The following is a 14,501-nucleotide window of genomic DNA, read 5'->3' on the forward strand; positions in this document are numbered from 1 at the left end:
ATTTAATGAAACATTTAAGCACTTATTAGGCGTCAAAATTCCAGCACAACAAAGAACGCCTTTCAGCCATCCATTTTCTGATGAATTTCTCAAAGCAAAGCTGCCAAACTCTGAAGTAACATCAAATATATCATATACCTAAAATGACAATATTAGCTGTAGAAGTGGCTACACCTGCTGGGTTTGAGGCTTTGCAGGAATAAATCGCAACATCCTGCGGCTCCACTTTCGAAAACTCCAGACTAACAGTATCTTCAACGATATTAACGAAAACACGTTCTGTCGCTTGGAATACTTTTTCGTTCTTATACCACGTGATATCCGGAAATGGACTACCCTCTACCTTGCACACCAGGCTCGTCGGCTTTCCTTCTTCCACAACTACAGGCTCAACCCTTTTGGTGAATCTAGGTGCTATTGTTTTTATTTTCAGTCTTTCTCCTACGGTTTTGTGAACTTCCGATTTGTGCACTATTTGTTCTTCGCGCATTTCTATGTCCTCTGTAATTTCTTCACTGGGGACCCTATCTATCACCTCTGTAGTTCGTTTTTGTGAAATTATCTCTAATTCCGGGATTGGCTGACTCTCATCAAAGGACACGACTTTTCTTCTTTCCATCGTCACTTTCTTGGAAGAAATTTGGACCTTCATATCTTTTTGGAAAGGAATATCTTCTGGCGCTTCTTCAAGTGGCTTCTCCTCTTTTTCCGCTGGTTTCTTACTATCTATCTTTTTCTTCTCGATTAGAGTTATTTCTGTTTCGGATTTCTCTAACTTTGATTCTTGCGGCGTCTCGAAGATTTCATCCTGGAGTTGAGTCGGCAGTAATTCAATGACTAGCGGCTCTTCTATTTTTTTTTCAGTTGCAGTTTCCTCTGGTTTCAATTCTTCGACTGCTTCGTATGTTTCTTCTTTTTCACTCCTTTCTTTAACAGTTTTCTTACCTCTCCTCCATTTCCTCACTTCATATATCTCCTCTTTTGCTTGGTGGACTTTTTCTTCTGGTTTAACTTCTTCAGGAACCTCCTCCACAATTTCCCTTGGAGCCAATTCACCGACAAGTTCTTCCGGATGTTCCAGTTTTTGGGAGCTGATATCGTCTATAGCAATTTTTTCCTTTTTCATTTTCTTACCTCTTCTCCATTGCCTCACTTCTGTTTTATCTTCATCTTTCTCTACAAGGGTATCATCAGGTGCGACTTTTTCAATTTCAGAAATCTGTTTTTCGGGTTTACCGATTTTTTCAAGTTCAGTGGTTTCTTTTATTTTCGTGCCTCTCCTCCATTCTTTGACCTCTAGCACTTCAGGAGTTTTCTCTTCTGGTTTATCCTCTTTAGTTTCAATGTGTTCTAGAGTGTGAGTTATATCGACTGGTTGAAGAATAATTTCGTCAGGTTTCTTCTCTTCCAATTCTTTTTGTGTATGTACTGGTTTCAATGTAACGTCTTCAGGTACCTCTGATTGATCTTTTTCCTTCTTTTTCTTTCGTTTTCTCACATCTTTGTCTTTTTGATCCCTTTCAGTGGGTACCAGTTCAAGTTTATCATCATGTTCTATGAGTGGTACTTCAATTGCTGTTTCAGGTTTGATAATTTCAGTATCGATTTTATATTCTTCGGCGGTTGGCTTTTCTTTTGGAATTGGCTTGAGTTTGATGCCCTCTTTTTCTTCTTCCGGAAGAGGTTTCCTCTTACCACGAGGCCACTCTTTCTCCTCAGGGGTGTCTTGTTTCTCTTGTTTCGGTGTTCGTCGCCAAGGCGTAGTAGGCTCTAGCAAAATTTCTTCCGCTTTCCGGATATCTTCCGGTACGACTAATTGTTCACTTTCAACAGTTACAGGTGTTTCAACTTCATCTAAAGGAGTCAACTCAAACTTTCGTTTATCGAAATCTTCCAGTGAAGCATCAGATTTTGGTATTTCTAAAGGTTTGGACTTTTCTGGCATTTCTACGGTTGGCTTTCCATCTTTTTTAATAGGTTTGAGTTTGATATCTTCTTCAGTTATTTTTTCATCTGGCAATTTTCCTTTTCCAATTTGAATAGTCACTTTTTCTTCTTCTGGTGATATATCTTTAAGTTTTTTCTCCTTTCTCCAAGTAGTTGTCGGTGTTTCCTTTTGTTCTTTGTCAGGTTTGTCAATATCTACTTTTTCTATCAATTCAGGGGTATATTTCTCACCATCTTCGATCTCTGGTAGCTCTTTCAACTTCCTTGTCTTCTTAGTTTTTGGTTTATCTTTTGTGGGTTTTTCAGTGTCAGGTATCTCATCTTTGACAATATGTTTCAAAGTAACCTTCTCAATTTCCTTCTCTTGTTTTGGTTTCTCAACTCGAGATACAGGTTTGAGTGTAATATCTTCAGGTTTTTGTTCTTCTGGAATAATTATTACTTTTGCCTTTTTAGGTTCAGATTTATCTTCTTCATCAACTTTGAGTACGACCGTATCTTCTACTTCCGTTATTTTTTCCACGATTACAGATTCTGGAATAGTTTCTGATTCTTCAGATAACTCTTTTTGAATCTCAGGAGTATCGTCCTCAGTCGTTTTATTATGTTTTGGTACTTTCGGTACTTTTTTCTTTCTAACGATTTTACGCCTTTGTTTATCAGTTCCAGGCGTCTGTTCTTCTTCTGAAGATAGTTCAATAGCCTCAGATTTCAATTCTCTTCGTGGTTCTGCACGCTTGACGGGTTTCAAAGACACTGTCTCTACTTCTTCTTTTTTCATTGGCTGTATGACCTTTGGAGCTTTCAACTTCCTAGCTTCTTCTGTCCAAGGCATGATTTTTTCTTCTGGTTTCCCGTCTGATTTAATTTTCTCTTCATCCAGTGAAATTCTTTCTTCTGCGGTTTTTTTCTCTTTTAGGGGAGAAATTGAGTCTTCGATCATCTCATCTACAATATCTTCATCTTTCACTTCAGGTTTAACAGGTTTCTTTGGACGTCTCCATCCTTCAACGGGCAGTTCATCTGACATTTCTTTTTGCATCATTACCTTGGGCATATCAGATGAAATTTCATCCCTAATTTTGCCTAGTTCAATTGGTTTCTTTTTCAGTTTCATTTCAGTTGTTTCCTCCGTTGTAGTCACGGGAAGTTCTTCTTGTTCTTCTGGCTCAATTTGAAGATGAGTTTCTACAAGAGATTCTTTTCTTATAGGTTTTAGTTCCACTGCTTCTATAGTATCCTTAACAATTTTCTTTTTGTCTCTCTGCGTCTTTTTCAGAACAATTTTCTGTTTGTTCCAAGGAACAGCTTTTTCGGAGTCAAGTGATCTTGGTTCTTCAGACGGTTTGATTTCCTCTCCAGATGGAATCTGAGTTTGAGCAATGTTTTCCTCACCTTCTAGTTCAGTAGGTATCTTTGGTCTTCTCCACCCTTTAACTTGAGGTTCTTTAGATTCCCCTGGCGCTTCTTTTGGTTTCTTAGCCACATCCGATGGTTTAGTTTTTTCAGACGATTTGGTTTCTTCTTTTGTTGAAATCACAGTTTCCGAAATTTTTTCATTCTCTGATTCAACAGGTTTCTTCAGTCGTCTCCATTCTTTCAATTGAGGTTCTTCGGGTTTTTCAAAAACTTCTTTTTGTACCACGATTCCACTCACATCAGTTGGAACTTCATCATCAATTATGTCTTTCTGTTTTGGTTCCTTTTTCAGTTCAATTCCAGTTGACTCCTTCGTAATGGTTATAATTTTTTTCTCTTCTACCGATTCAACATCAGCTTCGACAAGAGATTCTTTCCTGGAAGGCTTCAGTTCAACAGTTTCCATTGTTTCCTTGACAATCTCCTTTTTGTCATTAATGACTTTTTTCAGCACTATTTTCTGTTTATTCCAAGGAACTACATCTTCTTCGTCCAGTGGTTGTGTTTCTTTAGCAGGTTTGATTTCTTCTCCAGTTGGAATCTGAGGTTGTACAATTTTTTCTCCAGCCTTTGACTCGACAGGTTTCTTTGGTCGTCTCCAACCTTTGACTTGGGGTTCTTCAAGTTTCTCGGGCACTTCTTTTGGTGCCAGTACTTTGGCCACATCTAATGGAACTTCATCTAGAATTAGTTTAGTTTCTTCAGATGATGTTGTTTCTCCTTTAGTTGGAATCTGAGTTTGCATACTTTCTTCTTCATCCTCTTTTTCAACAGGTTTCTTCGATCGTCTCCATACTTTGAATTGGGGTTCTTCGAATTTCTCAGGTACTTCTTCTGGTATCAAGACTTCACTCACATCCGATGGAACTTCATCTTTAGTTTGATCTTTTCGTTTTGATTTCTTTTTCAGTTTCATTTCAGTCGATTCCTCCGTTACGGTAATATTTTGTTCCACTTGCGATTCAACATCGGTTTCAACAAGAGATTCTTTCCTTACCGGTTTCAGTTCAACACTTTCCTTAGTTTCCTGAACAACCTCTTTTTTGTCTTTAATGACTTTCTTCAAAACTATTTTTTGTTTGTTCCAAGGAACTATTTCTCCCTTGTCCAATGGTTTTGTTCCATCGACAGGTTTGGTTTCTTCTTCAGTTGGCTTGATACCTTCTTCAGTTGGAATCGGAGTTTGAATAATTTCTTCTTTATCTTCTGGTCCAACAGGTCTCTTTGGTCTTCTCCATGCCTTGATTTGAGATTCTTCGGGTTTCTCAGACGCTTCTTCTGGTTCCAAGACATTGCCTACATCGCACGGAACTTTATCTTCAGTTTTTTCTTTTCGAATTGGTTTCTTTTTCAACTTGATTTCAGCTGAATCATCTGCTACGGTAATAGTTTGTTTCTCTTCCTCGTCGGGTTTAGTCACAGTTTCGACAAGAGAGTCTTTTCTGCAAGGTTTCAGTTCAACACTTTCCATAGTTTCCTTAACAATCTCCTTCTTGTCTTTAATTGCTTTCTTCAGTATTATTTTCTGTTTATTCCAAGGAACTACTTCTTCCATGTCAGGTAGTTTTGTTTTTTCATCTGGCTTGGTTTCTTCTTCAATTGAACTCTGAGACTGTTCGGTGAGTTTTTCGGATTCCTTCACTGGAAGCTTACGCCATGTTTTCACTTCGTTAACCTGATCTTTTTGTTCCAAAGAAATTGGTGATGTTACTTCTTCTGATTGTGATGGTTTAACGGGCAGGGTTACATTATCGTTTTCATCTACTTCTGTTGGTACAGTATCTTCAATAGGTGTTTCCTTGATTGTTTCTTTACTCATCCTTCGTGTTTTCTTTAGAGTGATTTCTTGTTTGTTCCAGGGTGTTGGTTCAGTTTTTTCAGTAGTAGATATTTTTCCTTGAGGCTTCATTTCATCGCGAGGGGTTCGCCAAGGCCTAGTTTCAATTTGATTGAGGTTTTCTTTCTGATCCATGGCATATTTCGAAACTTCCTTCTTTTCCTTGAGTTTTTTGTCTTCTACTGTTACGAGTTTTGATATGTCCTCCTCAGTTTCTGTGAGTATGGTTTCGCTACTACGCCTTAGAGGTTTAAGTGTAACTTCTTCTAGTGTTTCTTTAGCCAACTCTTTATTTTCTCGTCTCGTTTTTTTCAGAGATATTTTCTGTTCATTCCAAGGAATCTGCTCAGCTTTATCAGATTTCTCCAATTTTGGTTTCATAATCGGTGATGCATCTTTCATCTTTGGCACTTCTTCTGATAGCTTTATCTCCTCTTTAGGTTTTACCTCCGAAGTATCTTCAACCGCTGTTGTTTCGTCTACTGTCTTTGGTTTTTCTCTAGGTTTATGCCATGATTCAACTTCAGGTTGTATCACTTCTGAAGGTTTATTTTTCTCCTTCATGATCAGTTGTGTGGAATCTTCAAGTGGAGTTTTCTTGGTACTTTCCGTAGTTGGTTGCATTGACTTTAGTTCCTCTCTAGGTTTACGCCACGATTGAGTGACAGGTTGCTCGATTGAGGGTCTATCTTTTTCAGTCAATTCGGGTTGTGTGGACTCCTTTTCTGTTATTTCACTCACATTTTCAAGTTCATCCTTGGCCTTCTTCTCTAATTTCTTGTCTGTTTTGTCTTCTACGGTAAAAATTTTCGAAGTGTCCTTCCGAATATCAATAACTTCCGTTTCACTTACGCGCCTCAAAGGTTTGAGAAATACATCTTCAAGTGTTTCTTTTGTAACCTCTTTATATTCACGCTTAGTCGTTTTCAGAGAGATTTCTTGTTTATTCCAAGGTATCGGTTCTGTCTTTTCCGTTTCAGTTGATTTCAATATTGTTGTATCCTCCAGAATGGGTTTAGAAATTATATCCATAGGTTTTTTCTCGAAAGGTTGTGTGCTTGTTTCATCTTTTGAACTTGGTTTTAGCTTCTCAGGAACTTCGGTAGCTACTATTTCACTTTCACGTCTGATCGGTTTCAAAGTTACTTCTTCTAGAGAGTCTTTTTTGACTTCTTTTGTTCCTTTTTCAGTTTTCTTCAAGACAACTTTTTCTTTAGTCCAAGGTATTGTTTCACCTTTTTCTTTTTCGACTTGAACTTTCTTTGGTTTAGAAATAACGTCTTCTGGTTCAGTCTTACCTTCTTCGAGGCTTGCTATTTGTTCAGGTTTCATTTGGTCTTCCCCTGGTTTATGCCATGATTCATGTGTTTTTTGACTAATTTCCGTTTTTTCTTTCTCTTCTAATCTGAGAAGTGAGGTGTCTTCAAGAGAGACTGATTCAGTTACCTTACTTCCACGCCTCGTGGGTTTCAAACTCGCTTCTCCTAAAGACTCTTTTGGAATATCTTTAGTTTCTCGAGGCGTTTTTTTAAGGATTATTTCCTGTTTATTCCAAGGAACTGGTTCAGCTTTTTCTTCCAGGGGTATTTTGGGTTTTCGCCATGGTTTTTCATCTAGTTGACTAGTTTCAGTCACTTGTTCTGTCTCACTGAGCTTCAAGATGGTTTGGTCTTCTGTTGATACCGTTTGAATTCGAGAATCAGAAATTTCAGTAGTTTTGCTACCACGTCTGGTTTGCTTAATTATTTTTTGTCCATATAAAGTTTTTGTATCGGCAGGAGATTTTTCTATTTCATGTTCTGGTTTTTGTTCTAGAGGTATTTGTTCTTGCTGCCTTTCTCTAGGTTTTCTCCATGATTTGGTATCAATTGTTTTCACTTCCTGAGATGTCTCTTTCTCATCAAATTTCAAGAAACTAGTATCTTTTACAGAAATTTTTTCTGAATCCGGAATTGTCATTTCTGGAGCTCTGGTTGTGTCGCAGGGTCGGTCTTCTTGAACAGCAGATGTGATCGTTTCACTTCCACGTCTTGTGGGTTTCAAGGCAACTTCTTCCAACTTCTCTTTTGGTACTTCCTTAGTTTCTCGTGGAGTCTTTCTCAGAATGATTTCTTTTTTGTTCCAAGGTATGGGTTCTGTTTTCTGGGCCTCGCTTGTAACTGCAACTTCATCTCTGGGCTTTCTCCATAGTTTTGAACTTGGTTGTTCTTTTTCTAACAAAACCAAAGAACTCTCGTCGTCTGTATGCATTTTCTTTTCTAACCTTTCCAGGCTTTCCTTCCTGGGTTTGCGCCAGTCTTTGGTTTCAATCTTGGCTTCCTTTATTTGTTCTGTCTCTTTGAGATGAAGTATAGTGCTGTCCTCAAGATATTCTTTTGCGGTGATAGTAGTTTCCTTCGGTTTTCGCCAATCTTTAGGAGTCGGCTTGTCATCCTTCGTTCGTTTCGAAATTTCTTTTTCTCTTTCTTCCAAAGAAAGAATCGTGCTATCTTCTACTGTAGATATCGTTTTCGTGTGCTGGTCCGTTTTTGGTCTCCTCCAGTCTTTAGTTGATAGTTTTTCCTTTTCGTCAATATATTCCTTTTCACTTAGAGTCACTTTAGTAACATCCTCAGTATGAGATAATTTCTGTTGATGCTTGAGCTCAGAGGTTTCAGTACTCGTATCTGTTTTTTTGGTTGCTTTGAGAGTCACGTCTTCTAGTTTTTCTTTGATGATTTCTTTCTTTTCTTGTTTTGTTTTTCGCAGAACCACTTGTTCTTCAGTCCACGGCTGAGCCTGTTGTGGTTTTGGTCCTCGAGATTCCTCTGTCGGTTTCGCCTGACCCAACAAGTCTTTTCGGAATATCGGTTTTTGCGGTGTACGTTGTTGTCTCCAAGGTAACGTTTCGTCACCTACAGGTAGTTCGTTTTCATCAGTTAATTGTCCATCACCTCTTGAGCCTGGTGTAGATTTGAGAGAGGTCTTTCCTGGTCCCCCCGAAGAGGGACCGTACTGTTGTTTCGGGTATATAAGCTGATCGTCCCTATCAGAAATATCAGTTGTTGCGGTTTTGCGGTATGTTCCTGGACGTCCTGTAAATTAAACAGTAATGGGTCTTTTCTGGACCAATATCTAATTGTGCACAGAAAATGCTGATGAGATTAATTTTTAGGTTGACTGGAATGATCCTGGGTGTTACCTAGCCCGAAGGAAAATATTTTAGTGGATGGAGTTTCGCAAAGTAAGTAATGTTTTTTGTTCTCTTATTATGATTATGGTGTAATATGAAAAAATATTACTTGAATCGGTGAATGACAATTAAAAAAGTTTGTACCAGAATTAATCGGGGAAGTGTAAGTAAATCTACAAATTTCGAAATGTTGCTAATATGCAATTTGAGAGTATATCAATTCAATAAAATCCAGAAACAGTAGATTGAGGGATTTATTTCAAATTATTATACACAAAAGTGTTTGCCCAAAAGCGAAATTTATAAAATTATGCAAACGCACCTTGGTATACAAGAAATATTTTTTCAGAACATTTCAAGAAAAGGTAACTTTGATTTCAATTTCAGGATTGAAGTTGAATTTCCCAAAATTAATGGTTTTCTATCAACTAATGTTGACAGTGCTTATCATTAGCAACGATTCAATTGGATGAACAAGTCTAGTGCATTCGATCGCTGGAAAAGTTTGTAAGATTTGCCTAGCGTTCATTGTGGATTAAGAACAAAGAGAGAGACACAAAACAATTGACAATGTCAGCTGTCATCTTGTTTTGTGTCTCTCTCTTTGTTCTTAAACCACATGGCTTTTACCGGTATTCCATAATTTTAAAACAAATTTTAGTAAATTTTAATTCAATATTCTTCTTTGTATCCAGTGAGGTGTCTACCTCTTTTAATTTAATGACTTGTTTATTGTATTGACATGTTTCAATTGTTTAAAAGTAACATTCTTTTCGACACGGCCAACCTCACTAACACTTTTCCCTGAAGATGATAAGTAATTTGAATCTGAAAGTTTTCAATAGGAAATGAAACCTGAATAACATTTTGAAACGATCATAATAAATTCGTGGCCAAAAAATATTCTTGAACAACTTTACGATTAAAAATGTCGATCACTTTTTATCGAAAATTCGATCTGACAATCGAATATGTGTTCAGTTTGAGAAATAATCAAAACGTCCATTAGCAAGCATCAATTTGAAAAAGTAAATTAGTATTTTAGAAATTGTGACAAATGGTTTCAATGAAATGCATTTCTCTTCCATGGCACACTATTATAAATTATTCCAAGTTCTCATCCATCTCGAATCAGATTCCGCTATTTGAATGCATGTACTGAATTCAACTATCAAAAATCTCTCACACTGCGACAGAGATTAATCACCTCGCTTTGAAGTCAACGCATTCTTAAAAATAGATCAAGAATATTAGATCTTCGCAGCTTTTTCAATACGAATAACCTCAGCTCAAAACGCTTAGCAATAGGTGTGGCAAAACTTATTAATAGAAAATTCATTTCTTTCGAATACAAAACTAAAAGTAGACACTCGACAGAGGAACGAAAATAGCTGTGTTATGGATGACATAGTAACAATGTATCGCTTATTTAGAACAATCTAGCGAAACAGCGTTGGTGATGTGTTTACTACTATTTTTGGAAAATATACAAATGAGTCATGACAATGAAACCGGGAACACACGGATCGCCGCCATTTTTATGTGTTCATACGCACCACCCCACTACGATGTGAACGAGTTTGGACGTTTACGTGAAAAGTTCGAACAGTTGAGTTTAGCATACCTGTGCGTGAGGTGGTGCGTAGTGTTTTGTCCTGAAAGATCGTGTTTTGTGGTTAGATTTTGTGCTTTGTGGTTGAGTCTTGTGTTTCGTGGTGTGGTGGATTTCAGAAACTATAAAGGGTTATGATTTCACTGTGCAAAGCCATGTAATATTGTAGAGAAACAGCATGCTCTTGATCGGTTTATTGCATTTATAAAGGCGGTGGTGTTTCGAAAATTCTCAACAAGACTTGCGAGAATATCTCTACAATGTTACGTGGCTTTAATTGGACAGATTAGAGCTTGTGCTGAATAAAATAATTTGTTCAAATTCCAAGTTGTGATATTTGAGTTTAATTTTTTCGTAGACGGGTGCGTGTTGTTGAAACTTTGTTGTTTGTCTTAGAATATATGTCATGCCCACGAATTGTGTCTTCATTTTTGGGTCAGACTCGCCGTACTTAGTCACCGCTCAGGTGTGAATTTTTGGCAACCTTCCAGTGAGTCACTCTCGTTTGAATGTGAGTCACCTCGTCGATATTCGCAGAAAAATAAATAGTTGTGCAGGTCGATGAAAGACGTCCGACAGACTTGTATTTTGATTTCGTTCGACCTTACTGCATCGATTTGGCACGATACTCAAAACAAATGTGATTTATGTCTTTGATCTGATATGTGGTATGTGTAATAAAATGGTTTCACAGTTGGTTTTTACTTTCATTGCCTGATAAAATAAACTGAGATTATTAAATACATTTATTTATTTTGGAAAGGTGAGTTATTATAACTGACATCTGGCGAGGTGCAGAATTCGTTCAGCCTTCCAAATTAGGACGGTAATGCTATACACAAAGTGAGGGATTAAAATAGTTTGGCGTGTGTCATACTGCACACGAACCCAATGTTTCACTCAAACTAGAATTCTCGTACGGATTTGGACCGCCAACAGAGTTTACAGGTTTTTTCTCAACAGGTACTTGGCAACTACGTGCTCTACTTACACTCGACGATGGAACAGGTATTTCTAAGTAATGGGTTTGTGTTGAAACTCGTAATTTAAACAATAGCAGTTTATTAAATAAATTATGCATTTATACAGATTCATGAAAATAATAATAATTCATAAACTAAAGGCAGCGTTCAGCATAATTAGTGCTAAAGCTGTATTCATTCCTAATAATATCACTTGGAACTTGAACGAATGATTTCAAATCCACCTCTACTAACCTACAAAAAACAAGGACCTTGGTACGGATTGCAAATCCAGTGAATCAATGTTAGTGTGTATATTGGAGAGACACAAACTATTTTCATTACTCGAGCGAGTTTTTCATATTGAATGATGTTTTTTACATAAACTTTAATCAAAACAGAGGCTTAAGTGGTTTATTTCTTACTTTTCACGATAAGTTTTGCAGACTGTTCTACTTGTCCTGCAGAGGAGGTTGCGCGGCAACTGAAGACGCCAGAGTCTTCTTCGTAAGTTGATGAAATCAACAGGATGGCGTTGTTACCTTCTTGAATCATCTGGAACAAAATTTAACAGTTAGGTTGGTAAGGACGGGAACTAACTCTTTCAAGAGGTTAAGAAAATATTCGTTGATAGTAATCATAACCTTAATGCAAATTGATGGATGTAGCCGTCACTATTTGGTAGGAGATCATAATGAAGAAAAGAGAATTGAAACTTTGTATGTTTTTTGCCACTTTTATTTGGGACTAACGTTACTGCAGTTTCGTCCCATAAGGACATTTTCAAACTTTTACATTAAACTTAATGTATAAGTTTGAAATGTATAAAGACATTTTCAAACTTTATAGGTATTAAAGTTAATGTATAGTTTGAAAATGTCCTTATAGGACGAAACTGCAATAACATTAGTTACAAATGAAAGTGATAAAACACATTTTTCAATTCTCTTTTCTTCATTATAACCTTAATGTAATGAGCCTTTTGGGTAATTTGAAAAAGTTTAACATTTTGGATTCTGTGAGTAAATTTGGTCTTACACTGCCCCATATCACTGTCAGTGTTGATTCAAACCCTGTGAATGACTAGATTGTTGTTATTTTGGTTATATGCAGGTAAAAAAAGAGGGGAGATTTCTGAAATTTATGATCCTGGATAACACCAGAAAGCTTTCACCCAATTCCTTCTTCAGAATTCCGGGTGTAAACTGAATAAAATTCCCCCTTTTTTCTGGTGGTTCCTATGATTTCACAATTGCTAGAAATTTTTTTTCCGTTTTTCAGTTATATGGGAAATTAACCCAACTTTGGAATCTCAAATGGAATACCCAGTACATTTATACATTTTTCAATTCAGCAGTTATATGGAACAGCCTATTTTGGTGAAAAGATGTTGCTGCACTTTTTTAAAGTAATATATATTTGTATGTAATTTTGCTTGAAATTTCCAAGTTGGAGTAATTTCCTTCAAGACTGGAAATTTATTGTAATGAAATGATTTGTCACATTGATATTGAGGAGATCCAAAAAATAATAGGGGCTTATCCATCCGGTATGAAAAATGACGTGAAAAATAAAAACTTTCAAAAAGAAAAAAATCAACGAAAACTAAAAAATGTGAAGATCAATATCAGATTTGATGATAGAACTGGCGGATACTTAATGAAATGAACACGCGACATGTGTTCTGCTATACAATAGCGATTTCGCGACCTTAGTGGAAATCTAATTTCAAAGTGTGTTTTTTGAATGAAATTAGTTTTTTTATATACGAATAAAAAAGTCCATCTGAAACAACTACTGCCCCTACAGATATTAAATTACCATTTTTTTTCAAATAGTACACTCAGACCCCTCTTTTCCAATGGGCACTTTGGGCGATCGATAAGGGCCCCCTCAGATCAAATACAAAATCCCTAGTTCCTGTCAGATCACCAAACGATAACCAATATTTTTTACCAAAAATCTTATATAAGGCTTTACGTCTTCAGCATGCTCAGATAAATTTGAGTATATGATAGTATACTAAGCACATACACATTTTAAAGAAAAATCATCAGTAGTAAACTCATCAGTGTGACTCGCTCCATTTAAATTGAGCGAACGAAGCGAAGTATGAAGCTCCAAGTTTGAATTAACCAATTAATTTAGTTGAGAAATTACATAGAAAATTGAAATGAAACTCTCCAAACCGACACTCCAACATAACTGACTAAAATCTACGAGGCCTCCACTTCTCATACTCTCGTCCAACAGCCCTCCCAGTCAGTCGTCCACTACAACTACGCTACCTGCAACGAAATGGGGACCCGATCGGCCCACCAGGGACTCCTGTTATCAACCGCAACTTCTCTAATTCACTGTTACAAAACACATTTAAATATATGAATATGTTTTTATCTTTACTGCAATCTCTAATGCAAAAATATTCAATTCCTACTTAATTGTATTTGTTTTATAAATGAAATTTTATAAAATATTTGTTAAAGTAATTTTTCCAACCGCTAAGTTACTTTTGTGGACTATATTACATTTATCTATTCGTTTCATGTGATTGTTTATAAAAATAAAGATTTAACCTTGTTTATGTACTTTCTTTGTCTATTCTAACAAACTGGTGTTCTGACAAAGTCATATCCAATTATGCCCAGGGCATAATAGTTTAAAGACGGCCCTGAGTACACAAATCATTCATTATAATCTTAAGAAACTGAAACCGTTATTACTCATGGAAAAAAATGCACAACGTAGCACCCGTCGATTATACTTCTCTTGTTTGGAAGTTTATGTTTTCATACTTAAGGAGAAGTAACAAGTCAAAGAGGATATTTTCTAAACAGTAATATCTCCATAAAAGACTTTATTCATAAAACATACTTTTCTTTTGTTTTTCCCTTTCAAAATGCACCTCATGTGCACAAATGAAAAGAAGAAATCATTTATGCATACTTTGGGATTACGAAGCACATTGAATGACATTTTTATAATGCAAATAAGTAGCTTGAAGTGGCAAATTCTGATTTCTGGCTGAAGCCGTAGCAGCAATTGATTTCGAAATCTTTTTCTAATTTCTGAGGTATTCCCTTTGTAACTTTCAAATTATTTTGACAAATGACATATGTGTTTCTGGTTCACGTTTAGCTAAGTATGATCAAGAAGTTAATTCTTCTACATATGAACAACAGAATGAAATTATGGACATGATAACCTTTCACGATGGTGGATACCTATAGCTGGAATAGTGACATTTGGGTCAATGCTTTATTTAAAACTATTACGTATTTCGTGTCACTATTTCGGTCGGTAGTTGGTCGGTTCAACCAGGGCCGTCACCATGGGAGGGATGTGGGGGAGCCTCCCCCCTGCTTTTTCAACTTGGGAAAAAGTTGGGAAATTTTGGGCCGTGAAGATAGGAAAAAATAATAGTAAAAAAATGAATAAAAATTAAAAGAAATGAGAGAAAAGAAAGGCAGAAGTAATAAGAAAAGGGAAAGAACCGGGAGAAGGTTAGGATTTCCCAACATGCATAACTTGGAGATCCCATACTTTGAAATT

The 14,501-nt window shown here is 36.5% G+C and overlaps 2 protein-coding genes across 2 annotated transcripts in view; one reads left to right on the plus strand and one right to left on the minus strand.

Annotated features, from left to right (window-relative positions):
- Nucleotides 1-14,501, minus strand: part of LOC111506365 (uncharacterized) — a 440,916-nt gene that overhangs the window by 66,843 nt on the left and 359,572 nt on the right. The window contains 2 exon segments of the mRNA XM_074182237.1: nt 139-8,277; nt 11,375-11,504. Coding sequence (XP_074038338.1) covers nt 139-8,277; nt 11,375-11,504 — 8,269 coding nt within the window.
- The window catches only part of LOC111506367 (adult-specific cuticular protein ACP-22-like), a 300,869-nt gene that overhangs the window by 5,737 nt on the left and 280,631 nt on the right, over nt 1-14,501 (plus strand). Inside the window, exon 2 of the mRNA XM_074182239.1 lies at nt 8,358-8,426. Coding sequence (XP_074038340.1) covers nt 8,412-8,426 — 15 coding nt within the window. The 5' untranslated portion in view covers nt 8,358-8,411. The remainder of the gene's footprint in view (nt 1-8,357; nt 8,427-14,501) is intronic.

Source organism: Leptinotarsa decemlineata, unplaced genomic scaffold, assembly GCF_025532065.1.
Source record: "Leptinotarsa decemlineata unplaced genomic scaffold, Ldec_3_MD MMD2_tig00026328_RagTag_RagTag, whole genome shotgun sequence".
NCBI lineage: Eukaryota > Metazoa > Arthropoda > Insecta > Coleoptera > Chrysomelidae > Leptinotarsa > Leptinotarsa decemlineata.